At 48.7% G+C, this 25,554-nt stretch overlaps 1 protein-coding gene across 1 annotated transcript in view; it reads left to right on the top strand.

The window, feature by feature from the left end:
• Positions 1-25,554, top strand: part of PAIP1 (poly(A) binding protein interacting protein 1) — an 816,787-nt gene that overhangs the window by 565,947 nt on the left and 225,286 nt on the right. The window contains exon 6 of the mRNA XM_069627237.1: positions 3,782-3,907. Within this exon, the coding sequence (XP_069483338.1) occupies positions 3,782-3,907 (126 nt within the window). The remainder of the gene's footprint in view (positions 1-3,781; positions 3,908-25,554) is intronic.

Genomic DNA, 25,554 nt, shown 5'->3' with positions numbered 1-25,554 from the left:
GCCAGATATTATCATGAGTTTGGTGCTCTTTTATGAATCCTGTGTGTTCAGGGTGAACGAGATTGGGCATGAGTCCTTCAAGTTGGTTTGCAAGAATTATATGTGTATTTTTGCTTCAATGTTGATAAGTGCAATCGGCCGATATGATGCACATTTAGCTGGATCTTTCCCCAGTTTTGGGATTAGGATTATTTTGGCCTCTTTCATAGATACTATTTTGCCACTTGTAGCAAAGGAATTAAAGAGGTCGGTTAATTTCGGGGCTAAGATTGCTCAGAACCTTTTATAAAAAGAGACAACATACCTGGCCGGTCCCGGCGATTTGCTTATAGGTAGGTTAGCTATGACACATAACACCACCTCACGAGTAATATTAACTGGATTTGCTCTTTCTGCGTCCAGGATTTTGTTTAACTGGATTGTCTGCAAATAACTATTTTGTGATATCTGGTCTGGGCATCTGACTTGTATAAGGCAGAGTAAAATGTTTGGAACTGGGCTATAATTTCAGGAAGACCTTTTCTTAATATTTAAATAAAGCAATACATGTTGGTATTGTCACAATTTGGTCTGTCTCCTTCTCTTCCCCTACCACTATGTATATGTTTATTATTGAGTATTGTGCAATGTGACCTGCTAGTTTCCTTTTTTAGTGTGTTCAGGCCTAGAATAAATATTTGTATACATTCCTGTCTAAATTGAATTGTGCGTTTCACTTTGTGGACTCACTGTGGACCCTCACTCTTCTAGGAATAGCCTTGACTGCTCTCCACATTTACCTTAATCGGATTTTGACTAACCTCTTTAAGGTCCCCGTTCACTATAACTGGGATGACCTCCTAAAATCTGTACACCAGGCCAGATTTTAGAAATCCATCTTAATAAATGTTGGTCAGCCTCAGCCATTGTTTAAAGTAATGAGCTTGCACCTGCCAGGGACCCTGTCTACTCTAGGGTATATCCTGCTTACGTGGTTGGCTCTCATGTCGAGCATACTGAATGCTGAGCAGCCAGGCATCTCTGCAACGATCAGAACCGAGTGGATGGACCTGGTGACGTTAACGGGCACCATACACCATGCTGTTGGACTGCTCCACTGAGCACATTTCTCCAGAAGTTCAGAACCACTGTTTTGGGGGCTGTCCCAACCACACCAGCGGTGGTGTGCAGGGAGATCTATCGCTTGTTCAAGTTCTTCGGTGTCCTGACTCTCCCTCCCAGCCTGTAGTAGGCTGGGCCACTGCTGCCCGCATGACCAACCTGTCCACCCACCCTGTACCTCTGCAGGCCGTTGCCACCCTCTTGCAGGTGTGTCTTCCTGGTTAATCCTGCCCGTTGCATATGCTTGTCTCGGAGATTAATCAATACATGTGTAAGCACATATGGCTGGTACATGGAAATTGCAAGGCATAAAATAAGCAGTGTCGCGGAGCAATTTGCTATGCAGTTCTGTAGGTTTGCTAATTAAATTGGCACTTGTGTAGCAAAGTTAGCTATTTAAGTTACCCTGTTCAATGAAAGCACAGCTCATCCTTCATTCCTCTCCTGCCTTCAGAGCTCTCTCCACCCTATTTTCACTGCAAGTTTAAAATGGCTAATGGAGAGAGAGTGCAGCAGGAATCATCCCCTTCACTCATGTGCCAAAAGGCCTCTGTGGGGGTGCTATGCACATTTTATTTTTATTTTTCAAAAAATTGCAAACTGGAAATAATCGGGATAATTCTGTTATTAAGCTAACTGTTTCCTGTCTGCCAAAGACCAGTATGTGTTAGTTATTTTTTTAAAAAAAGGCTTTCAATTCCTTTTCTAAAAATGTAATAGGTTACATAATGCATAATTACAGTATTGCTACTGCACAAAATTGCATTGTCTCCATGCTTTACAGTGAAGTGTATCTAAATCTCAGTGTCAGCTAGATTTCAATTTGTTGGGGAAGATGCATCATATTGACTAGTGGACACTTTTGAAAATGTACATGACCAAATGGCCAAATGCTTTGATGGCAAACCTAGTCCTGTGGCCTGCTGGTTACATACAACTTGAAACTGGTGCTCAACCCATGAGCTTAACTCCTTACTCCTTGACATTCAATCTTACCATATTGCTTTACACTGCAACCCTGAAAGTGAGATGGCCGCAAACTACAATATTCTGCCTAGTTTGCCCAGTTTTCTGCCTTCTACGCGATCAACTGTGCTTAGTCTTTTACATAATGAATACACAAAGATAACTTGATATTTACTTAAAGTAGCGATCAATAGTTCCATCCAGTCTGTACATCTACAGACCTATTGCAAAACTGTACACTGTAGTTGGCCTCCAGAGCTCACTTTGCTCTATGATTATGATTGCATTATATATTTGCACCTGCATTAGAGAGAGCTGGCCAAACTGTTTTAAGAGCCTTTTTATCATATCTATTTGTGTCCATTCATGCAGATAACCTTTTTACAGACACTCAACCAGGGCTTGCAAAGTATTTTCGCCCCCTCGCATAGTCGAGTAGATTTTAAGAAGGGCGGGTACAATTTGCAGGGAATGTTGGAAGCTTTTATTTTAACTTTAATTTGTTTGCAGTAAATGTCAAATACAGGTTTCACTTTGCATGGCTGGCCTCTGGCTGGCAGCATTGTGCCAAACCAAAGTGGGTTTGTGGTGACATACACCATTTTACAGAAAGAATCTGCAAGGCCTGACTTATCTCACTAATATCTTACTTCAGAGTTATACAAAACTGCTGTATTGTTGCTAATTTTGTATCTTGTGTACAAGTATCTTCTGGTGGCATTATAAACATTAGTACAACATTGCTAATCAAATGGGTTTGTTTGCTAATCAAGAAAAATTTAATTAGCAAACTCTGCTAATCAATTTTTGAAAACTAATGTATGCCTTGAATTGCATATGGCTCATTAAATCAGATATGATTCCTTTGACTGCTCCATCTGTTATTTGGATAACTCGTTTAATCCTAGAGCTAATACATGTAGGTGAGTGTTGAATTCTTGGGAAGCATGCATTTAACATACAAAGACCATTCTGGGCTCACCTGGCTGCTTGGTGACCAAGGGTAACTGGGAATCAGTGGTTTAATTCAGAGAGCGAGACTGAGAAATGGCTGTTGAGTGCCATGAGCAAACTCCTGGCAACTTCTGTGGTGATGGAGCACTCAAGAAAACATTTCTAATATGACACAATTAACTTAAGAAGTGTCCAACAGAAAATGGGAAAGATATGGAATTCCTGGTAAGAGTACCCCTACTCTGATGGTGGGCAGCAGGAAATGCTCATTCTGAAACCATTTTTGCTTCATGCAGTTAAGCTTAAGGCGTAAGTGTGGCAAATGAACTGGTTAGTATAAAATTGTTCAGGACCCATAGTGTGGTTGGATTGGGAAGAGGTGCCTCTTGGCCCATGCACATGTTTGTGAGAAATTAATAGTTTCTTTGCTTAATATTGGAGACGTGTTCAATCTCTTGTATTAAATTATTTTTTCTTTATTTCTTTGTTATTCATATGATAGTTTTAATCGTAATAAAATTCTTTATAAAAAAAGTGCAAGAAGAATGACTGTACTTCGAATTTAAAGCAGGTAATGTAATGGGTTGACTAGATGGGATGACTATGGTGATATGAAATGTAACACAGCAATAAATGTGATAGTTTTTTAAACTAAAAAGGTACCTGTATTCCAAGTATAACAATTGTTGGAATGTGCATTTTCTTTTATTCTGTGCACTGAAACTATTTGCTATTAATTTAAAAAACTCTGTTTTTACAGATTAAGGGAGCAAAAGGGCAGATTGCACGAGCAGAAATCCTTCAGGTTGCTTTATGGGAATTACTAACTGCCCTTTTTTCAAATCCTGTGGACAGTAATTTAATTTGTGCAGTAAAATTACTAAAGGTATGCAGTTTTTGTTATTTCTCAATACCGGTTTGTTTTTTTTCATCATTTGTTAGTACGTGTTTTTGAAACTGCATTGTACAACTGAAGCTTTTAAATCAGCACCAAGATACAAAACATTTCACCTGAAGAAGAGCAGTAAACTCAGGTTTTTCATGAATTGAACCAATGTCTTCATAAAAGAAGCTTAGATGTTAGTTTCATAATATGTGGCTGACTCTTACGTGCATCTGTTTTTTTATTACACGATAATGGACACTAGCGGAAGCAGAACACACATGATGGGATATCTGTCACCCAATAGCGGAAATAGTCAGGGTAAATTGCAGAGACTGCTTTATTAACAATCCATATGGAGCAGGGACAGCACTAAGTACTCGAGTCTCAAGAGCCCCGATTCTCCAATACAAAACAATGGATTATAAGTAAAAAATAGACTGTACTTTAATCTTGTTTACAAAAACCTACACTATTGAGGGATTGGTTAGAATTGTCTACAAATGGTTTTGTTAGGTAAGATTTCCATGTGTGATAAATCTTCCTGACCTTTATCAACCCCAGAACTTTTCTCTTGGCCCTAAGCGAAGGGGAATCTTTTTCCCTTCATCTAATATTTTACTTTTTTTTAATGGGTGACCTTTTTATGTCTGTCCATAGTGTGCGATTGGAGTTAGTTTCCTATAACTTTAGATTGACTGTAATGTACTATGACAGCACACAGCATCTTAAATGCAGTGGTTTCATTTTAATGCTCTTATTATTTCATGGGTGTACTAGTGTTCCCAATAAGTAAAGTGGGGTTCACATCATCTTTACATTTTATACAGTGAACCAGCACACCCCGCCTTATGTGCAGTGTTTGGGGGGGGGGGATACAATATATCCCCTTCTTACTTACCTGTAGCATATTTGTTACAATTGTAAGTTTACTTGAATGACTGGTGGCAGTGGTTTATTACTCGCAGGATGTTAATTCAGCCAAAGTAATGCACAGAAGGGCTACCATTCTGCTAGAATGGTGTGTTCCTTTTTTAAGTATCCTTGTTGTTTCTGAGGTCTTCCCCTACCATTCTAGGTGGGAACAACCTCAGTGGAAGTTGTCTTTGGTGGGAATCCTTTGTATTCCCTTCCAGGGTTCCAGAATGCCTGAGAAGGGAGGAAGTGATTGAGGAGTCCAAAACTATGCAGCCCTTTGTCGTTCAACTTGCCTAATAGGAACCTACTCCCAGTGGAGGGGCTGGCAGTCCTGATTGGACAGCTAGACTGCACCTTTATGTGAAATGCAGGGAGAGATTGCAGAAGTTGTGCTGTAGTTCCTGAGAAATACTCCTAACCTGGAGGCTGCTGAGCAGTCAACCACTGGAGCGGACTCCGAAGAGGAAGATGAAGAATAGAGGTCTGTAGGGATTTCCAGCGACCGGAGAGCCTGATGCAACCCTTCCTTCCAATCGACTTCACAGTCCCAGATGCGACGGCACCTACCCAGAAGCTGGTGAGATCCACTAGTCTCCAGAAGACCTGCATTGTGATCCATCCCACGAAGTGGTGCGACCTTGCTGGGCTGCAAACTGCCAATACCCAGGACCTTGAGCCTGAGTGCGGTGCATGGTCTTCCAAAGTCTGAATCCGGCTGAAACTTTGAACTCCTTTTGGACCTCCAGAGACAGGATTCGAATCCCCGAATTCCTCTCACCAGGGTTCAGGACTGAGCGAGTGAAGAGAATCCGACTGGCGATATTCATTTTTCATCTGGCTGCTGTAAAAAGGCACCAAATCCACAGAGCTGTGAGAATTTGTGAAGAAACATTTGCTGGAAGCCTCCTCTGAGGACTGCTGCTGCATGTTCCCATCCAGTGTCCAGTTCTTTCGTCTCCAGACCAAGAATCCAGGGCATGGGTCCTGTGCTGCTGCATCCTGAAGGCATCCAACCAGAAGCTCTTCTTTTTTCCTTAAGTACTGTGTGGGCTTGGGTAATACTTACCTTAAGTCTGTTGTGCATCCTGTGAGGCTGAGTGGGTTATTCATGTGGTTGGGAGTTTGGCCATAACACTTGTCCAGGCCTAATGCTGGAATACATATAGGAAGCTGTTGGGAAGGGTGCGACCCCATACCTAAGCCCTTCAGAGTAAGGCGAGAGGTATTCATAGCACTATGATGGACCGGGCAGGGGGTGGGACGGTAGCAGGTCCCCACCCCAATGTAATCACCCCACATAGCATAGCCCAAGGCGCGAGCAAGACTGCCATTTTGTATAGATGTTAGTGCATTCTGTGTAGATGTTAGTAACCATAGTTTGGACACCATGCCAGCACGGCGAATGCAGCATTTCATGCACTAGGCCCTAATTGTGAGACAAGGGAAATCTCCAGCCATGCCTGTGCTTGCGTGAGGACAAACCACACCTCCAACCGCCATAAAACTCTTTCATTGTTCTAACAGTGTTGGAAAGATGTTTTTCTATTGGTAAGGAATGTGCCCTACAAGGCCGCGATCATATACCAGCGCCTGGTGTGCATTTTATCTCACACTGGCCAAAGTATAACCTGGCCCATCCCCAGGCGACCACGAGTTATAGTCCATATAACTGACTAAACCTCAAAATTCCTGAATTCCCTGGCACCAGGTGCCCTTTGACCACCAACCCCAAAGTAACAAGTCCAGAAATGTTCAAAGAGGATGGACAGTGCACGTCTTTGAGCGACAATCGTATGATTTCTATTGCAAGGTGCTGGGAGGGATATATTATAGTTCAAAGAGAGGGTGGATACGATGGAGCTGGATGGCGTGGAAGGGAGTGAGTGAAATGTGTGCGCGGAGGGTAGAGTGCCACAGAACCTCCTTTGAGCCAGATTTAAAGCCTGCCAGGTGCACAACATTATGATAAAGTAGTATTGTGTTAGGCGTGTAGTTAATTTATTCTTTGACCTTCGTCGGTGAGAAGATGATCTCTGCTGTACCCACGTGATGGAAGACGAACGAACTGGGCTGGAACCAGTGACCTGGCATCCCTTATGGGGCAGGCTGATCCTGTATAGGCGCACACCAACCAGCTGCGTTTGTTTTTACTGTATATGTTAACGCCATTGATGTGTTTCTGTTATAATATTCTGCTTGTCATTTTTCGGCGGAACTTTCATAGCAGCAGAGTTCTTTGCTGTTGCTCTCATCTGTGTGTGAGATTAAAACTTGTTATCCTTACAAGATCGACTTGGGCCTTTTTTCCCTAGCGGGTTGTATTCTCTCTGGTGTGAGCGTTCAGGGACTTGCCTTCACAGCCTTCTCAGAAGTTCCTGAACACTTTTAGCTAACTAAGGGGAATACTTACTTAATGAAGACGATATGCTCTGGAACTTTGACTTTCCTGTAACTGGACCCTATCTCAACCTGCCTACAAATGGCACTAGACCACTAGGGTCCCTCTTCTGCCTCTGAGAGAACTCGGACAATAGACTAGGGAAGGACTGGATAAGAAAAGGATTCTGCCTTGAAAGTATAACAAGTGTAAAAGTACTTACTTACTAAAGAAGTTAGTGTGGTAACTGTATCTCTGTGAAAGAATTTGTCACAAAGTGTCATTAAGTTTATGCTTACCTTTTGAGTTGTATTGTGCCCCTCTAAAATGTATGTTAGGTTGAATGCTGTTCCCACTGTTAGGGAGAATTCTCATTTCTGTGCTTATTCCCTTCAACCTTAGAGAACCCCAGCTCTTTTGCTGGATTTTAGGACTTTTAAATTTTAACCCTGGAGTGAGTGAGACCTTTTACTCACTCTCTAACGTGTTGTGACCTGATTTGGATTATGTGTTTCTGACAAACTCCATAGGCATCTACTTTTTGTATGGTGACACACATCACCTTCAGTGCAGTGTCGCAGAGAAATCCTTTAGATTTCTCATAAGGCTTAAATACCTTTCCTTGTGTGAACTACTGTTCCCAAGAATAGTAAAGTGAAATTGATTTTAATTACCTTTTCTCTTTGTAGGTCCAGCACACACCATCTTGTGTGGAGTGCTGAGGGGATTACCTAGTAGCCCCTTATCCTACATTCTCATGTAAAATAAATTGTTACCCTCAGTACTTTAAATGGCTGGTGGCAGTGGTTTAATTATCCTACTATTGGGCTTTTCTACCGCAGGCTGAATCCTCAGCTGCAGTAGAGCACCCATGGGTGACCATTTTGTCAACATGGCCGTGGTCGTCTTTTTTCACCATTTTCTGTTTGTGAGGTCCTTCTTGGGCTTTACTCTACGCGCCAAACCAGGTTTGAGCCCTTAGTTCATTTTGCCTTTCGAGGGCTTCAGCCCTAAAGCCCGCCTCAGGCTCCCGTTTGTCTGGAAAGGCAGAATGTGTGAGGGAGATACCTGAAAACCCCATGTCCTTTTTCTCTAGGAGTACGTGAATGCAACCAGTCCTGATTGGCTGGCTGTCCTTTCTGGACAGCCACCCTGCTGTGATTGACAGCCTAAGCTGTGCATGAATGGGAGAAACCTGTTTAGAAGGTAAGGGTTCTGGGTCTAGAGGCAGAGTCGACCACTGGAAGAAACACCCGACGATGAAACAGTGAACGAAGCTTGCTGCATCTTCCTGGACCTTTGAATTGCCCAGTGAAGCCCTGCTGCTGTGCAGAAACTCCTTTTTCCGGATCGACAAGAGAAGCTCCAGAAGGGACGACTACTTCTTAGTGGGACCAACTAACCCTGAGACGAATTCCACTGGAACATCTTCCTTGATTGACTGTACTTCTTCGCTGCTGCAAGAACCAAGTGCAAGGGGTCAAGAAATCCATAGTCGAGTGCAACGTCTGCAATCTGGCCAGAAGCTCCAGGAGTCTCCTAAGGACCTTCCAGAAGCAGGACGACCAGAGCTAGAGTCCCCTCACCAGAGTACAGGAATCGAGGAGTGAAGGAAGCCCAACCGGTATCTGAGACCGCAGTGGTGCTGTTTGCAGAGCGCTGAAACCGTGAAGTGCCGCTGATCCAAATAGAGACTGTATCTGCCGACGACCTCCAAATTGCTGCCGCAGGAGTCCTCCAGACGGCCTCCCTATTTTCCCCTGACCCTGACAATGCTCAGGAACCCTGGATCTGCATCGCTGCAACAGGACAGAATCCAGCTGGACCACTCTTCTTCCAACCAGAGGTACTGTTTAGACTTGGGGTACTTAGCTTATTGTCTTGAGCTTTGCTTTTCTCAGTTGAGACTTGGAGTGGCTTACCTTGGAGATTATTCCAACTCTGCTTTTTCACAAGTGTAACAGCTTGTGACCCTACACATGATTTCTAACCCTACAAGTGATTTCTACAAAACTCTCTAAATTTGTGCAAGGCTTTCATTAATTAAGAAGTGCCTGAGCTCTATAGACCGTACTCCAATTGACTTTGGCTGTCCGGGCTCCCTGCAGACTCTTCTAGCCCATTGACTTTGATATTTCTGTCCCTCATAGGTGGTAACTTGTTTTAGACTGTTATTGCTGTGAAAGGCTTGTCTAGAGCTCATTGGAAGATTTAAGTATACTCTCATGCCCTGAGAACCTGTTTAACCTTTTTCCTTCCTTTAACATTTCCTTTCTGCAACCTCAGTGTTAGGCAGAGTTTGTATGCTGTAACCTTTGGGGCCACTACACACAACTATGACTACAGGTGTAAGCCAAACCAACCTTTGGTATAAGTCTGTACCACACAGTTTTTGGTAGCGGAGCTGAGCAGCCAGGCTTATCTCAAGAGGGAATGTGCGCTGTAAGGATGTTACACAGAGGTATACAATCACAGGTATTCAAATAGACTTATACTCAAGGTTGCTTGCTAAAACACTTATTAATTTATTTCACAGTCAGTTCTGAAACATTCACTACAAGGAGGCAATCTATATTACACAAAACTATACTTCAGTATTTTACACTGTACGGTTCTGAGGCATTTAAACTACTTTGAAGGAGAAGCAAAATGGCATTCAGAGTACTTCAAAGTAGGAGCATAAAGGTAGAAGTTAATAAAAAGAAGATTACAGTTACTCCTAGACAGTGCAAATAGTTTGAGTTCACCAGAGGAGTCAATTCCATGCAATAGGTTAGGCCAAAGTCAATGGGCTAAAGTCTTGTATAGGATAACGCAGTTCTGGTAGTTAAACGGAAAAGTCTTTGCCAAAGTTCTCAGAAGTAGTTCGTAAAAGAAAGATTCATATGTTGGGTCACAAGCTGACTAGGCCTGCATGTTGCCAAAGTTCAAAGCACTTTCGCAGTGAGAGGTAAGTTCTCTGTCAGGTTTTTACAGTATTTTACAATGAAGAAAAAGATGCAGCTGAAGACGTCTGTTCCTGGCAGTTCCTGCAGATCTCGCTGTTCCTGAGCCTCAGTCGTGGGGACAAGAGGGAGGATGTAAAGGGACTACTGCACTGGGACTGCTCGAAAAGCTGGAACTTGCCAGATCTTCAATTCCGGTAGCTGTAGACAAGCTCTTAAACTGCTGTCCCTCTCCCTGGTTATTCGGTTTCCTGTAGCACTCTGAGGAATATACAACCAGCTCTGAGAATGGTATCCAGGTGGTTTACGAGTTGATTGGTCCCACCAACTCAAAGGGAGAGGTCGTCCTTGCAGGGCTTCTCTGTCGAGGTGAACTTAGCGATTCGGACCTGCAGCAGGGCTTCACCAGGCAAACCAACGGTCCAGGAGTGGCAGCAGCCGTCCTCTTCAAGCTCGTCTTTGGTTCTTTCGTTCCAGTGGTCGACTCTGCCTTCCAAGCCAAGAGATTTGCTTTTTATCCAGTTTCCTCCCATTCATTCCAGCCTAGCTGCCACTCACCCAGCAGGGTGGCTGTCCTTGCCGGACAGTCAGCCAACCAATCACGCCAGAGTGCATTTGGATCTCCGAGGAGGCCAAGCTCAGGGAGTTTCGGGCACCTCCTTAACTTCCTGCCCTCCCCAGACACTCTGGTGCCAGAGGCGGTCTTCAGTCCTGAAGCCTGCCAAAGGAGATGAAAGAAAGGGACCAAGCTGGTTTGGCGCGCAGAGACAAACTCTAGAAGGACCTTTCCAAAATGAAATGGTGAAAAAAGAAGACTGGGACCTGTTTAAACAAAGGCAGCTCAGACGCCATCTTGAAAAACATGGCTCCCGCGATTTAACACGACCGGTGTTCGTGGTCGGGGAAAAATCATGGTGGTACATTGTAAAACCACTGCCACCAGCCATTTCGAGAAGAAAGGGTAGAATTTGACTGCTGCATGAATTTCTAGACATAGGGGATATTAAGTAACCCCTCCAGCACTCTATTGTAAGCAATTTAAAAAGACTAGGAAAGTCAATTTCACTTTACATTCTCTGGGAAACAGTAGTTTATCCCAGATAAGGTATTTAAACCTGGGGAAAGCCTGAACCGATTATGCCTATGGAGTTGTCTAAAACTCCATAATCAAAGAACACAAGAGTAAAACACACATCAAAATACAGGAGAAAGTGGGGAGAAAAGGGGCACACTCTCCAGGGAAAAAAATCAAGACCTCAAAATCCAGCAAAGTTGCTGGGGTCTTAAGGGGAAGGAAACTAGCAAATATTTGAGAATTCTCCCTAACACTCAGAATCTGCAAAGTATAACTAGTGATACATAAATGCAATTACTGTTCTTGTGAATGTAGTCACCCCCGGGTGTAGGAAGTGTGTAAAAAAGCATATCCAAGGAGTATCCACGAACTTGTGATGATTCTGGAAAAGTATTTTTATAAAGTATATTTGATTGTTACAGATCTTGCCCTACTCTTACGTCCCGTCCCCTTTCCTCCATACTGCATGGGTGTCCCTCTCTAGGGACGGGAGACAGAAACTTTTTCTCCAGAATAAACCACCTTCCCCTTTAAATTTAGAGGGGTGCGGCCCTGGGAGCATGCACTGCCCTGACTCCACCCACCGGCGCCACTCCCCTTTTCCGCATTGACTGGAACGGGACAATTTCACCAGCTCTCTTGGGTTTGGCTACGGCCATGTAATTACACACGTTCTTCCCCGGATACTTCTACGCCACACTCCTCCCTGGTGCATGTCCACCTCAGCGGGCTTCAGCAGGTGCCCAGCCTGCGAGGGGCTCTTTCCTAGATCAGATCCCCACGCTCTTTGCCTCCGTTGCCTTGGCCCCAACCACGGATGGGAGGGCTGAACCATTCGCGATGCACTTTCTTCACGTGCTCTGAAGAACAGACTAGCTAGGTAGAGGGAGCTCTTCCATAAGTCTCCTCCAGAGGACTTGAAGGACTTCGTCAGACATAAGTCAAGGCCAGATGGAGGGCTGCTTCTTTCCAGGGCACCCCGCAGGGGCGACTCCATCCCAAGGAAACGCCCTGACGGGAGGAACCTCTCAGGTTCTCACACCGGCAGCGGTACCAAGGCTAACTCGGCTACCGGCTGTCAGGCCGAGGGATCTAAAGATCCTTTCGTAAATGTGCTGAGGGACCACAAGGTTCTTTTACCGGGTCTACACCTCAGGGGCTACGCCCTTGTACCAGCAACATGTCGGAGGGGCACCTGCATGCAGACCTACCAGCGATACCCTGAGGTGCAGGGCAGGTCTCATGCTCCATCGCCAAGAGTCCTGGAGGAGTCTGGGCCCAGTGAGCCAAGCACCACGACATCGGCATGTGGCATGCAGCTCGACAAGATGACCGCCGCTCTACACAAGATGGCTGCTCGTCCGATACCGCACTGAGGAACGGAGCCGGACTTGTGTCCACCATGTATGTGGTCTACAGTTTATCCATCTGCATTGCAGGGCAGGATTACCCTGCAACCAGCTAGATGGAGTATGCACCTGTCCCAGCAGCCACCCGCTACCTCGTCAATATCACCTGCCACCCCACCGGCCTGCGACAACAGGTTCTTTGAAAAGTTCCTCACACTCATGAGATCACCTCAGATGGGGTCCATCCTTAGGGATGTGATCATGGACATGCTCCCTCCGGCCCTCCGCCGGCGCCAATAGTCATTCCTCCTATGGCTCCAGCGCTGCAGACCTGGGTTCAGCCGCCGCTCCCCACCTCGATTCCGCCTCCCCTGCCTCCCACAGTTCAGGCTGTTCCGTAACAGACTCCGCTGCAGCCTCCGGCCTCCAACCCGCAGCCCTTGGCACCCAGCACTCCTCCACCTGCTCTGGACCAGCCGGACTCCCTTGTGGACATAGACAAGGAAGAAGATCTTGACACACCGTCAGCCAAGGCCTTCCACGAACGACTTGCAGGTCTTGCAGAGTACTTGGGCCTTCTTAAACCCGAAGACGAACAACCGGAGGCGGGGTACAGGCCGAGGTCCTCACTCTACGCCCCTCGGCTAGAACGTGGATGCAGAAGGCCATTGTCGCCTTGGCCAAGAACGGGTGGCTCAAGCCACACTCTGCCCTTCCTGTCATTCGGCACTTCGACGCCAAGTATAGGCAAATGAAGGGGGATCCACTCTTGCTGTTGGCACACCCTCAACTGCACTCTTCAGTGATTGCTGCAGCGTCCCTCTACTCAAAGCCTCAGTCGTCCTCGGCTACCTCATCTTCAGCTTTGCTAGGCAAGGATCTTGTAGGCGTACGGGAAGAAGCTTTATTCCAACGCTTCGCTGCTTCTTCGTCAATGCAATGCAGATGCCATGATGGCAGCCGTTAGCCAGAGGCCTTGGCGGGAAATAGCCGACTTCCTGCCGGAACCTACGGTGCAACGACAGTCACGTTTCAAGGCAGGACTGGCAGAGGCTAAAATGGTGGCGCAAGACATCATGGAGTCCACCGTGGCCCACATTGACACCTCTGGCCGAGCCATATGTATCGCCACCGATATAAGGACTGCCTGGCTTCGGGCCACTAAATTTAACCGAGGCATCCAGAATCGCATATTGGACCTTCCATTCGAGGGTGGTGACCTTTTTCACTCCACCACCCATGAGGAGCTCGATTAAAAAGAACAGTTCACAAACTGTGAAGTCTTTATCCTTACGAATGCCACACCCAAGGCGTACACCAAGTCACATCGGCGCTCCGATAAGGGGCAGTTCGGAGGGTTCCATGGCTTCCAAGAACGGAGGTCCTGGCAACCCTACTGCTCGCCAAAGCAACACTGGCACAAACAAAAAAAGGGGGGGGGGTGTAAGAGCTATTTTCAGCCCTCCTCCTCCGCAACAGGCTCAGAGGGAAAGAAGGCATGACGTGTCCCTTCGGGTCCATGTGTCTATTGTGGGGGTCAGGCTTGCCCTTCTTGCACAATGCTGCCGTCAGAAGTTTGCATGACCCCTGGATCTTCTCTGTAGTATCCACGGGGTACCGCCTACCGATCCCTTCCTCTCCTCCCTCCTCTCCCACAGATTGGGACAGCAACTCTGTTGGTGGAAATTCAGTCGCTCGTCGAGAGCCAGGCAGTGGAAGAAGTCCCAGCCTCCCAGCGAGGATTGGGCTTCTACTTCAGGGTTCTCGCCGTACAAAAGAAGAACCAGGCTGGCCTGAGAGTTATGTTTGACTTTTCCACCCTCAACCTCCCTCGTCAAAAATTCAAGATGGTTACGCCAACTCTCATAGCAGAGACATTGTGCAAGGGAGACTGGATGTGCTACCTGGATCTGAAGGATGCTTACCTACACGATCAGATTTTGGCAGCCGCATCGTTCCTTTCTGTGACTTCAGGATCATGGGCCACCATATCCAACACAAGGTGCTACCCTTCGGCCTCAACTCGACCCCCAGGGTGTTTACCAGACTCATGAATGGAGTGGCGGCCCTCCTCGAGGCCCAGGGCCACCACGTCTACCCGTACCTGGATGACTGGCTCATCAGGGCGAGATCTTCGGAGGCTGTTCACCACACTTCGTCCGCCCTTATTACACTCCATGAGCTGGGATACTCTTACGTCCCTTCCCCTTTCCTCCATACTGTATGGGCGTCCCTCGAGAGGGACGGAGTCGGATCCTTTTTCACCATAAAAATCTTATTCCCCTTTAATTTTAGAGGCGTGCGGAAGCGCGGCCCTGGGAGCATGCGCTCGCCTGACTCTGCCCACCAGCGCCATTCCTCAGTCCCCTTTTCCGCATCGACGAGAATGGGCCGAATTCCCCATCACTCCTGGGTTTGGCTTCGTCCATGTAATACCACGCGCTCTTCCCAAGATATTTTTCTATGTTTGTCTTTTCCATAGGTACTTGGTCCTCCGACGCCACGCCCCTCCCCGGCGCATGTCGACTTCAGTGGGCTTCAGCTGGTGTCCAGCCAGCGAGGGTCTCTTCCCCACGTCCAACCCCCACACCCTTTGCCTCAGCTGCCTTGGCCCCAACCATGGCTGGGAAGGTTGTTGTGCGTGCGATACACTGACTCCACATGCACTGAAGAACAAGCTAGCTAGATGGAGGGTGCTCTTCCAGAGCTTCTGGAGGACCTGAAGGACTTCGTCAAACATCGCTTGAGGCCGAAGGTAAGGCCTCTATTCACTATCGCACCCTGTAAGGGCGACTCCTTCCCAAGGAAGCGCCCGACCGGGCCGAACCTTTCGGATTCTAGCACCAGCACATGTACCAAGGCTAGTCCAGCTACCGGCCTCTCAGCTGAGGGTTCTCTGGATCCTTCTGGTGTCAGTGTTGAGGGACCGCAAGGTTCTTTTACCAGGATTATTCCCGAGGGGCAACGCATTAGTACCGGCTCATGGCCGAGGGGGCGCCTACACGTAGCACTACCGAGGGCAATACGCCTACCAGGTCACGGCCTGAGGTGCGGGATAGGCCTTATGTTCCAACACCAAGTGTCTTGGACGGGGCTGGTTCCAGCGAGCCAGGCACCACGACTTCGGCATGTGGCATGATAATATGGCTGCCGAACCACCGGCAAAGCAGGTGGAGGAACGAGTCACGAGGTTGGACTAGTGCCAACCAGGTGCGTGACCTACGGGTTATCCATCGGTGGCGCAGGGCAGGTTTCCCCTGCACCCCAGGTAGAGTGTGCCCCGGCCCCAGCAGCCGTTAGCCACTCTGTCAATATCACCTGCCACCTCTACATCCTCCGAAGACAGGTTCTTTTGGGAGGTTCCTACGGCTAATGCGAACACCCGGGATGGGGGCCATCCTCAGGGATGCCATCAGACATGCTCCCCCAGGTCACCCCACTGCCACCCATAGTCATTCCTCCTATGGCTCCGTTACCACATGCCCCAGCGCCACCAAAGCTACCCCAGCCGATTCCCGCTTCCCTGCCTCCCACAGTACAGATGGTTCCACACCAGCCTCCGCAGCAACCACTGGCTCCGGGCTCCACACCGCAGCCCAGGGCACCCAGCACTCACTCCTCCACCATTTCCGGACCCTCCAAGCATTCTGGTGGATGCTGACGAGGAGGAGGACCCCAGCACGCAATCGTCAGCCAGGGCCTTCCACGAACGCCTTGCAGGTTTGGCAGAATATTTGGGCCTTTCTCAGCCCGAGGTAGAGCAGCCCGAGGAGGGGGTCTTGGCAGGAGCCTCTCTAAGACCCCCTACCGAAACGGGGAGCCCGATGCAGAAGGTCATAGTTGCCCTGGCCAAGAAGTGGGTGGCTCGAGTCTCACCCGGCGAAACCTGTCAATCGGCGCCTAGACGCCAAGTATAGGCAGAAGGAAAGGGATACACTCTTGCTTTCGGTGCATCCTCAACGCACTCTCCCGTGATTGCTGCGGCGTCACTCTATTCTAAGCCTCAGTCGTCCTCGGCCACCTCGTCCTAGACGCTGCTAGGCAAGGAGAAGATCTTGGAGGCGTATGGAAAAAAGCTGTACTCCACCACCTCCTTGCATCCCAGAACCTTTGGCTCCAAGCGCACTTGGAGGCTTGCCTAGGAGAAGCCAAGCTGGTAGCGCGGGACATCATGGAGCCGACCGTGGCCCACATCGATGTCTCTGGCCGGGGCCATCTGCATTGCCACGGACATGAGAAGGACGTCCTGGCTCTGGCCTAGTAAGTTAATCCGATGTACAGGAACGCATATTGGACCTTCCATTTGAGGGTAGTGACCTCTCCACTCCACCACGGATGAGGAATTAGATAAAAAGAACAGCTCGCAAACCGCAAGGTCTTTATCTATTCTTACGAAGGCCACGCCCAAGCGGCGGGCGTTTGGCGGGTTCCGTGCCTTCCAAGAACGAGGTCCAGGCAACCTGACAGTTCTCCGAGACAACACCAGAGGAAAAAACAAAAGGTGGGGGTGGGGGTCTCTCCAATCCCCCTTCTCCTCAACGGCCTCAGAGGAAAAGAAGGCATGACACGTCCCTTCAGGTCCACATGTCTCCGGTGGGGGGCAGGTTTGCCTTTCACATGCAAATTTAGCACCAGAATTTTTCGGACCGTGGGATCCTCTCCGTAGTCTTCACGGGGTACCGTCTACCAGTACCTTCCTCTCTTCCCCTCCCACAGATTGAGACAACTCTGCTGGCTGAGATCCAGTCGCTCGTCGAGAGCCAGCCAGTGGAAGAAGTTCCAGCCTCCCAGCGAGGATTGGGCTTCTATTCCAGGATTTTCTCCATACAGAAGAACCACCAGGCTGGCCTGAGAGTTATGTTGGACCTTTGCACCCTCAATCTCTCACTCACTCTGAAAAATGTGAGATAGTTAAGCCAGCTCTTATTGCAGAAACAGTGGATAGGGGAGACTGAATGTGCTTCCTGTATCTGAAGGACGCTTAACTTCAAGTCCTGATTTGACAGCTGCATCGTTCTTTACTGCTCTGCAGGATCAGGGGCTCCCATTTCCAATACAAGGTGCTACCCTTTGGCCTAAACTTGGCGGCTAGGGTATTTACCAGGTTAATGAATGCAATGGCAGCCCTCCTCAGGGCCAAGGGCCACCACGTCTACCCATACCTGGACGACTGACTCGTTCGGGCCACCTCTCCGGATGCGGATCACCATACTGCCTCCGCACTGATGAACACCACTACCTGGGGTTCACGATCAATCTCAAGAAGTCTCAGCTGCAGCCCACGCAGAGCCTGACCTTCTTGGGCCTCATCTGGGACACGAGCTCCGTGAGAGTCTTTCCCTCGGAGGACGAGACTGCAGCCATCAAGAGAGCCACAGCTCACTTCCTCTCCAGGCCAGTGACCTCGGCCTGGTGGTACCAACACCTATTGAGGCTTATGGCAGCGGTCCTGTTGGTCGTACCCCACACAAGGCTCAGGATGAGGAAATGACAGCTGCACTTCGCAGCCTCATGGAATCAGGTGAAGGGCTCCGAAATGGAGCTAGTCAACATTCCTCCCTTTCTCCACTCGGACCTCCAGTTGTGATCTGCAGTCTCAGGCCTGTAACAGGGCAAGCACTTCCAACAGCCAGCCCCTCTGGTCAGTTACTACAGACTCGCCCCCTAGAGGGCTGGGGAGCCACCTGGACAGCCACAACATCCATTGAGTCTGGACTCAGGAGGAGTCCCACGCCAATTGGCTAGAATTGAGGGCCACATGGCTGGCTCTCAAGGCCTTTCTCCCTTTTCTTGAGGGAAAGACGTTTCTTATCCAGACACAGCCCCACCAGCATGTACTAGGTCAACAAGCTTCACCAGATCCCCTCCGCTGTGCAAGCTAGCAGTCAGCATTTGGGAATGGGCTCTAGAGAACAACATTTACCTCATGGCGGTCCATCTCCCGGGGGAATACAACTTGGAAGCGGACAGGCTCGGCAGACTGGGGGCCGACAATTACAAGCTCCTGGCCCAGTAGGGGAGCAGGGTACCCCAACCGGCTCCTCACAAACTAGCCCTCGCAACACAGTTCCTGAGCAGGTCATGCTGAAACACTTGAGCCTATCTCAGGCTAACCTCGAGGTCACCCAGGGAACTAGAAGCAAGGCTACTAGGTGCCAATATAAGAGTAAAAGCTCTAGATTCTGTCATTGCGCCGACTCTAGGGAGATCGACCCTCTTAAGTGCACCTTGGACGACGTGCTATCCTTTTCGGCACACCTCGCCCACTCCGGCGTACAGGTGGATACATGCCGCACCTATCTGGCAGCTATAGGGGCTTACATCAATTTGGAGGAGGGCCTCTTCTCCTCCAACTCGGTGGTCAAGCGACCTCTGGCGGACCTCCACAGGCCTTACCCGCCTATAAAGAAACCATACACTGTGCGGTATCTTAATGTTGTGTTGGGCGCCTTGGCGCACAAACCTTTTGAGCCATTGGTGTCTGCAGACATCAGGCTGGTCACCGTAAAGAGAGCCCTACTCGTGGACCCCACCTCAGCTCGCAGAGTCAGTGAGATCCAGGCTCTGGTGGCTTTAGAGCCCTACACCACATTTCACAAGGACAAGGTCTTCCTGCGAATGCACCCTGCGTTCCTACCCAAGCTGACCACCTCCTCCCATCTGAACGAGGAGATAGTCTTATCCACTTTCTTTGCCGACCCCGAGGGTGAGCCTCAGAGGGTCTGGCACTGTTTGGAGGTCAGACACACGTCGATATAGTACCTGACAGCACCAAGGGCTTGCGCAAGTTGGACGCCTTGTTTGTCACTCTCGGTGGGTCAAGGCTCAGTTACCAGGCCTCCAAGGCCTCCATAGCAAGGTGGATGGTCGCGGCCATCAAGGAGGCCTATGAGGGGCAGCACAAACCTGTGCCAGCTAACTTGCAGCCCCATGCGGTCAGAGCCAAGGCCACGGCCATCGTGTTCAAACGGCATCTGCCGTGGCAGGTCATCAGCAGGGCGGCTACCTTGGCCACCCATTTGGCTTTCTGTAAGCACTACTATTTGGACACCGGCTCTGTCAGACGTGGCTTTCGGACAGGCGGTTCTAACGAATATGCTTTAAGGAGGGTCTCCCCTCCACCCTGGGGCTACATTAAGAGTAATTGATAGTTACTCACCGTTGTGACTAACGTACTCTTAGTCCATAGTCGCCTTTCCTCCATACGTCCCACCAGCCTCTCCCTCCACTCCCTAATAATATTGGTATCAGGCAATATTAAATATTGTCGACACGTCAGTGGGGACTGAGGAGTGGTGCCGGTGGGCGGAGCCAGAAGGTTTCTTCTGGTGAAAAAGGTTCTGTCTCTGTCCTTTGCAAGGGACACCCACGCAGTATGGAGGAAATGGGACTATGGACTAAGAGTACCTTAGTCACAACGGTGAGTAACTGTTAACTTTTTTAAAGAACGCTGAACCCTTGAGTATAAGTGTTACCTGGTTACTTGTAATTGCGAATTTCATTTCTACAGCTCACATTTACCCCTCTTGAGATAGGCCTGACTGCTCAGTAACACTACCAACTTGTGTAGTACAGACCTGTACCAAAAGGTGGGTTACCGAATATCAAGCAGAAAAGTGTTGTGTAGTCTGTGTTACATTATTTCTTACCCAACACCCACCCCTTCTAAAAAGTAATGAGTGTTGGTACTATTTTATCGTTGCTTAACTGAATCGGTGTAAAAGCTTACCAATATAATTCTAAAAGTGTATCATTGGGGGGGTGTTTTCCCTGGTCTGCTTTATATACAGATCTAAAACAGTCTTCGAGTAATACTTGTCTTGGGGGCGTGGCCTGAGTTAATGTGGTGAGGCTGTGATTATACATAAGCTCCCACTGAGATCCTTTCCTGATCCTGACCCGAGGCGGCTAATATAGTTTATTTTAACATCCAGATGGATCATCTTGCATGGGATGCTGGTGACCAGCTGCTCGGCTTCGTTCCGACAAAATTGGAACTGGCTAAGACAAAGTTACACTGTTTGAGAAAGTGTTCCTGGGCGATCCAAAATGGCCGCTGCAGTGGCTCTCTGAGGCTTGAGGAGTGCTGGTGCTGAGATCGCTCCCTGTTCCTTGCTGGCAGCTGGTCTGTATTGCCATCCTCTCTTCTGCGACCTGCATAGTGGGACTGGGGGCTCTCTGTAAGTGCCCTGCAGAGTCCTGCTGTTTCCTGCTTGGGGATACGAGGTGCCAGGCCGGGAGGGATGCTCAGGCCTTGCCTGTGGAGCCTCGCAAGGGGCTCATACACCTGCCACAGCGCTGGCGGACCCACAGCTTACCTTCTGTGAAGTTCGCTTCGCTGGATGACCCGCTCCAACACCTGCAAAACCTTCTTGGCTTCGGGTACTTTGGTTTGTGCGGATCGAGAGCTGGAGACCTGCACTTTACGCTGTTCCCCTGACAGCATAGGATCTATGCCTTTTCCCTATCCCCTCACCTCCCTCCTGGTCCCCGGACCACACACGGAGACGCATTAGATCCTTGGTGCTTTCACCCCTCCCTATTGATGTTAATCCTGGACAGTGTGGGGTTACTGCAGGGCTTGCACTTCACTGTCGTCCTCCCCATGATAGCGCCAACAAAAAAAAATCAATGGCACAATGCCTAAACTTTGCATTGTACTATCACTGACTGGATCTGGACCCATTTTGTTTCTGCACGCTGCTACTGCCTTGAGGTGCTGGGCCTAACTGTACACTTACTAAAACTCTGATACACCTCTAACCCCCCCTAGCTGCCCTGCTTAGGGGCACTGAACGCCATTGTCCTGCTTGCATGTGGTGGCCACCTTTTGCGCAGGGTTAGTGTGGGAAGTTCAGACCTGTGTCATGACCACGGGCCTCAGACCACAAACACCACTCCATCTAGTGATGGGGCAATGGGTCACTTGACTCACTTATGTCCCTTTGGGACTCATAAACACAGGGGTCCTGGCTGCAATCCGTTGGCGCAGGCTCATATAGAGATGTGAGCAGGAATACTTTATTTCAGTGCAGGAGTGCTTTTATTTTACTTCAGTGCTGGAGTGCTTTTATTTTACAAGAACTTTCCAGGTGCTGAAAACCTTTATTCCAGAGAACATCCCCATGTGCTGACTCATCGGGCGTGGCTCCCTAGGCCTGGTCTTGGTGTGGCAGGGCATGGCAGCAGGCAGGCCAGAGCTACTGGGCGTGGCCAGGAACAAGACTATATAAACCCACCGATCCCTCAAGCAAACGCTTAATGTTACTTTGCATCTCTGTACAACGTGACGCTCACCGCCACCTGGACCAGCTACTTACCTCGTGATCCTGAAACAGCATCCTTACCTGGACCCTGGCTCGCATCTCTCTGTCCCACGAAGCCGAAGTCCTGAAACGAGAAAAGACAAGACAACGTTAGAACTCCCGAAAACACCCAACCCAGGGTCGCGCCGCATTTAAAACCCAATGCGCACCCTAAGGCACCATTAATGCCTACTTAACAGCTATTTGCCCAAATCAGACCCGCTCCTCCGTACCGCCGGCCCGCTTCTTCTACCGCAGCTACTGCCAGCACCGCTACACCACCTGAAAGGGGAGAGAGCAGAGAAAAGACACATTACATACAAAGGACAGAGAACAAACTTTACAAATTCAATTACAACAGTCGAAAGACGAGCAGGCAAGTGGAAAGAAGGGAAACACTTACCTACAAGAGAAGTGGACTAGTCGCAGCTGGCCTGGACTTCCACGACAAGGGACCAGTGAAGGAACTTGGTTCCCTTGAACAAGCGCCCCTGCCAGAAGCAGCAGGACGGAGAGCTCATCATCATAATCATCATTCAGCAGGAACCGCACTGCTCATCACCGCAGTTACCCACACAGACACAGAGTGAGGAACAGACCAGAGGAGTTTCATCCCTAGAAGGGCTGTGACCGTGCCCCAACGCCTCCTCAGAGACCAGGTGAGCGTAACAACCGGCCTGGTGTTTTGAAGGGCCACGTGCGTGACACTTTCTCCCTGGAGCATCTCTGGCCACGTGCCGGCGTATAGAAGCCTGTTTGCTTTCCCTGCTCTTTTCCACAATGTCACCTAATGGAGGGATTTCAGAGCTGGGGAGATACGATCCCAGGGCTTGAGGCCAAGGACAAGTCCCGCCGTCCTGTTCTGGATTAGTTGCGGAGAGTAGAGGCAGGTAGATTTAGAAAGAGGCTGTTAAAATAGTCCAACCTAGAGAACCAGAGCTTTTGGAGACCATGACCTACTGAGGGAAGAAGAGGAAAGGCAGAGTACCTCTGAGGGGGTGCAGTAGGAGGTTTGACTTTTTAGAGACGTTAGATATGTGGGCGGAGAAGGAAAGTGTGGAGTCAAAGATGACCCCAAGGTTCTTAGCTTCACAGGTGGGGTAGGAGGAGCGCCAAGAGAGGCCGGCCAGAGAGTAAGGGGAAAGGATGGTGAAGGTGTGCTGATGAGGAGGATCTCCGTCTTGTTGGCATTCAGACAAACATCATTGGCGGCACACCAATCCGGAATGGCAGTTAGGCAATTGGAGATGAGAGAGCAAGAGGAGGTGGCCGAGGGCAGCCTGAAAATGTGTTATGTCGTCAGCATAGCACTGGAAATTTTAGCAGAAAATGGCAATGCAGTGGGCGAGAGTTGACAGATATTGTTTGAAAAGCCAAGCTGAGAGGTTAGAGCTGTGGGGGGAACACCACAGGTAGAGAGGAAGATAGATAATGGGAAGGACCCAGGTTGGACATGGGACGGTCGATCAGAGAGGAAAGAGGTCAGCCCGGCCACAGCCTGATCAGTGATACCCAGGTTATCACAGAGATGGTTAAGCAGGATGGTATGGTTGACCGTGTCGAAGGCAGAAGAGAGATCGAGAAGGAGGAGGACAGAGGGAATGTTGGTCAAGGTTGGAGAGCAGATCTTCACGGATGTTCAGGATAGCAGTTTACGTGCTTCTGGCAGCTCTGAAGCCAGACTGGTGGTTATGGAGAGAGCCAACAGAATCAGAATGAAGGTTAAGCTGAGAAATGGCCAACTTTTCCAGGAGTTTGCCCAGAAAGGGAGTGATGGAAATTGGGCGATAGATAGCTGGACAAGAAGGATCAGCTGTGGGTTATTTGAGAAGAGGATGCACAAGGGAGTGCTTCAGAGCAGAGGGGAAGGATCCTGAGGCAGAGGGGTGGTTGCAAAAATCAGCAAGGGCCGGAGCGAGGGTGTCAATGTGGTCCTTAATGGTTTTAGAGGAACAGGGATGAACCTGTTTTGACGAGGCTTTCATAGATCAGGCTTGTCTGGCGACCTTGTCAGGGGAGAAAAGAGGAAAGAACGATAAGGATAGGTCTCTGCTACACACGTTGGTTATGTGACTGAGCAGCAGGCTTATCTCGAGAGGGGCAAATGTGAGCTGTACAATTGAAATTCGTAAATACAAGTATCCAAGTAACACTTATACTGAAGGCTTCAATTATAAATAGTTATTTATTGTCAGTTTTAAATAAGCATTCTTTAAAAAGGCAATTTTTTGTAACAATTCAAATACACTTTAAAATTACTTTTCAAAGTCAAAGCTAGTGGATAATCTTTGGATATGCTTCATGCACTACTCCTACACCCTGAGGTGACTTCAATCACAAGGATAGTATTTGCATTTATTTATCACACTAATATACTTTTGTAGACTCTAAATTTGCAAAAAGGAAAGGGTTAGGGAAGTAAAGTTGGAACAATTTCTCAGCAATGTCGAGGACAGCAGAATCCTCGAATGAAGTCTAGATAATCCTTTCAGAGCAGTACCAGTATACAACAAGCTACCACCTAAGACACACAGTATCAAAGTCAATGGATTTAGAAGAGTGCGTTTAGGGAGCCAGGACAGCCAAAGACATTTGGACACAGTCTATCGCCACAAGCTGTTAAACCTGTGAGAAGGGAGTTGAAGTCAACTCGAAAAGGGTAAGCCATTGCAATTCCCCGATGAGAAAAGCATGGGTAAAGGCACTAAGATAAGTACCCCAATCCTAAACAGTACCTCTGGTTAGAAGAGTGGTCCAGCTGTATTCCATCTTCCTACAGCGGTGCAAACCCTGGTTCCTGAGCCTCAGTTGTGGGGACAAGAGGGAGGACGTCTGGAGGGTTCCTGCAGCAGTACTTGAGAGTTTGTCGGCAGCTACAGGCTCTTTTCAGTTCAGCAGCAATTTGCAGTTTCAGCGCTTATCAAAGCACTGATGCGGTTCTCTGACACTGGTTGGACTTCCTTCACTCCCTCGGTCCAGCACTCTGGTGAGAGGACTCTGCATCTGGAGGGTCTTTAGGAAGCTCCTGGAGCTTCTAGCTGGATCCGTTCCGCGGCAGACGTTGCACTCGACTACAGACACTCGACCCCTGGCATTGGGCTCCCGCAGCAATGGAGAGGCACAGCAAGTCGGGGATGGTGGTCCAGTGGAATTTGTCTCGGGGTTAGTTGGCCCCACTAACCCAAGGTTAGAAGTCATTCTGTACGGAGCGTCTCAGTCATGGTGATAAAGGAGGTCCGCACAGCAGCAGGCTTCACCAGGCACGGTTTCTTCGTCGGGTGTTTCTCCCAGTGGCTGACTATCCTGTAGTCCCAAAACCCTCACCTTTTTAAGTAGGTTTCCCCCATTTATGCACAGTCTAGGCTGTCAATCACACAGCCAGCCAGCCAGCCAATCGGGACTAGCTGGGGTAGAAAAGCACAACGGTAGGAAAAGTAAACCACTGCCATCCGCCATTTAAAGTAGTGAGGGTAACATAAACATGTTACATGAGAATGTAGGATAAGGGGCTACTAATTAACCCCCCAGCACTCCACATAAAATGGTGTGTGCTGGACCCACAAAGAGAAAAGGTAATTAAAGTCACTTTCACTTAAAAAGTCCTAAGTCCAGCAAAAAAATGTGTGTCTCTAAGGTGTGAGGATTCTCCATAACAACTATGTAGACCGTGTGGGTAACCTA

This window comes from Ambystoma mexicanum, chromosome 6p (assembly GCF_040938575.1).
Source record: "Ambystoma mexicanum isolate Mex_15411 chromosome 6p, UKY_AmexF1_1, whole genome shotgun sequence".
Taxonomy (NCBI): domain Eukaryota; kingdom Metazoa; phylum Chordata; class Amphibia; order Caudata; family Ambystomatidae; genus Ambystoma; species Ambystoma mexicanum.
The sequence above is the reverse complement of the archived record's forward strand: the minus strand, read 5'-3'. Positions and strand labels throughout refer to the sequence as shown.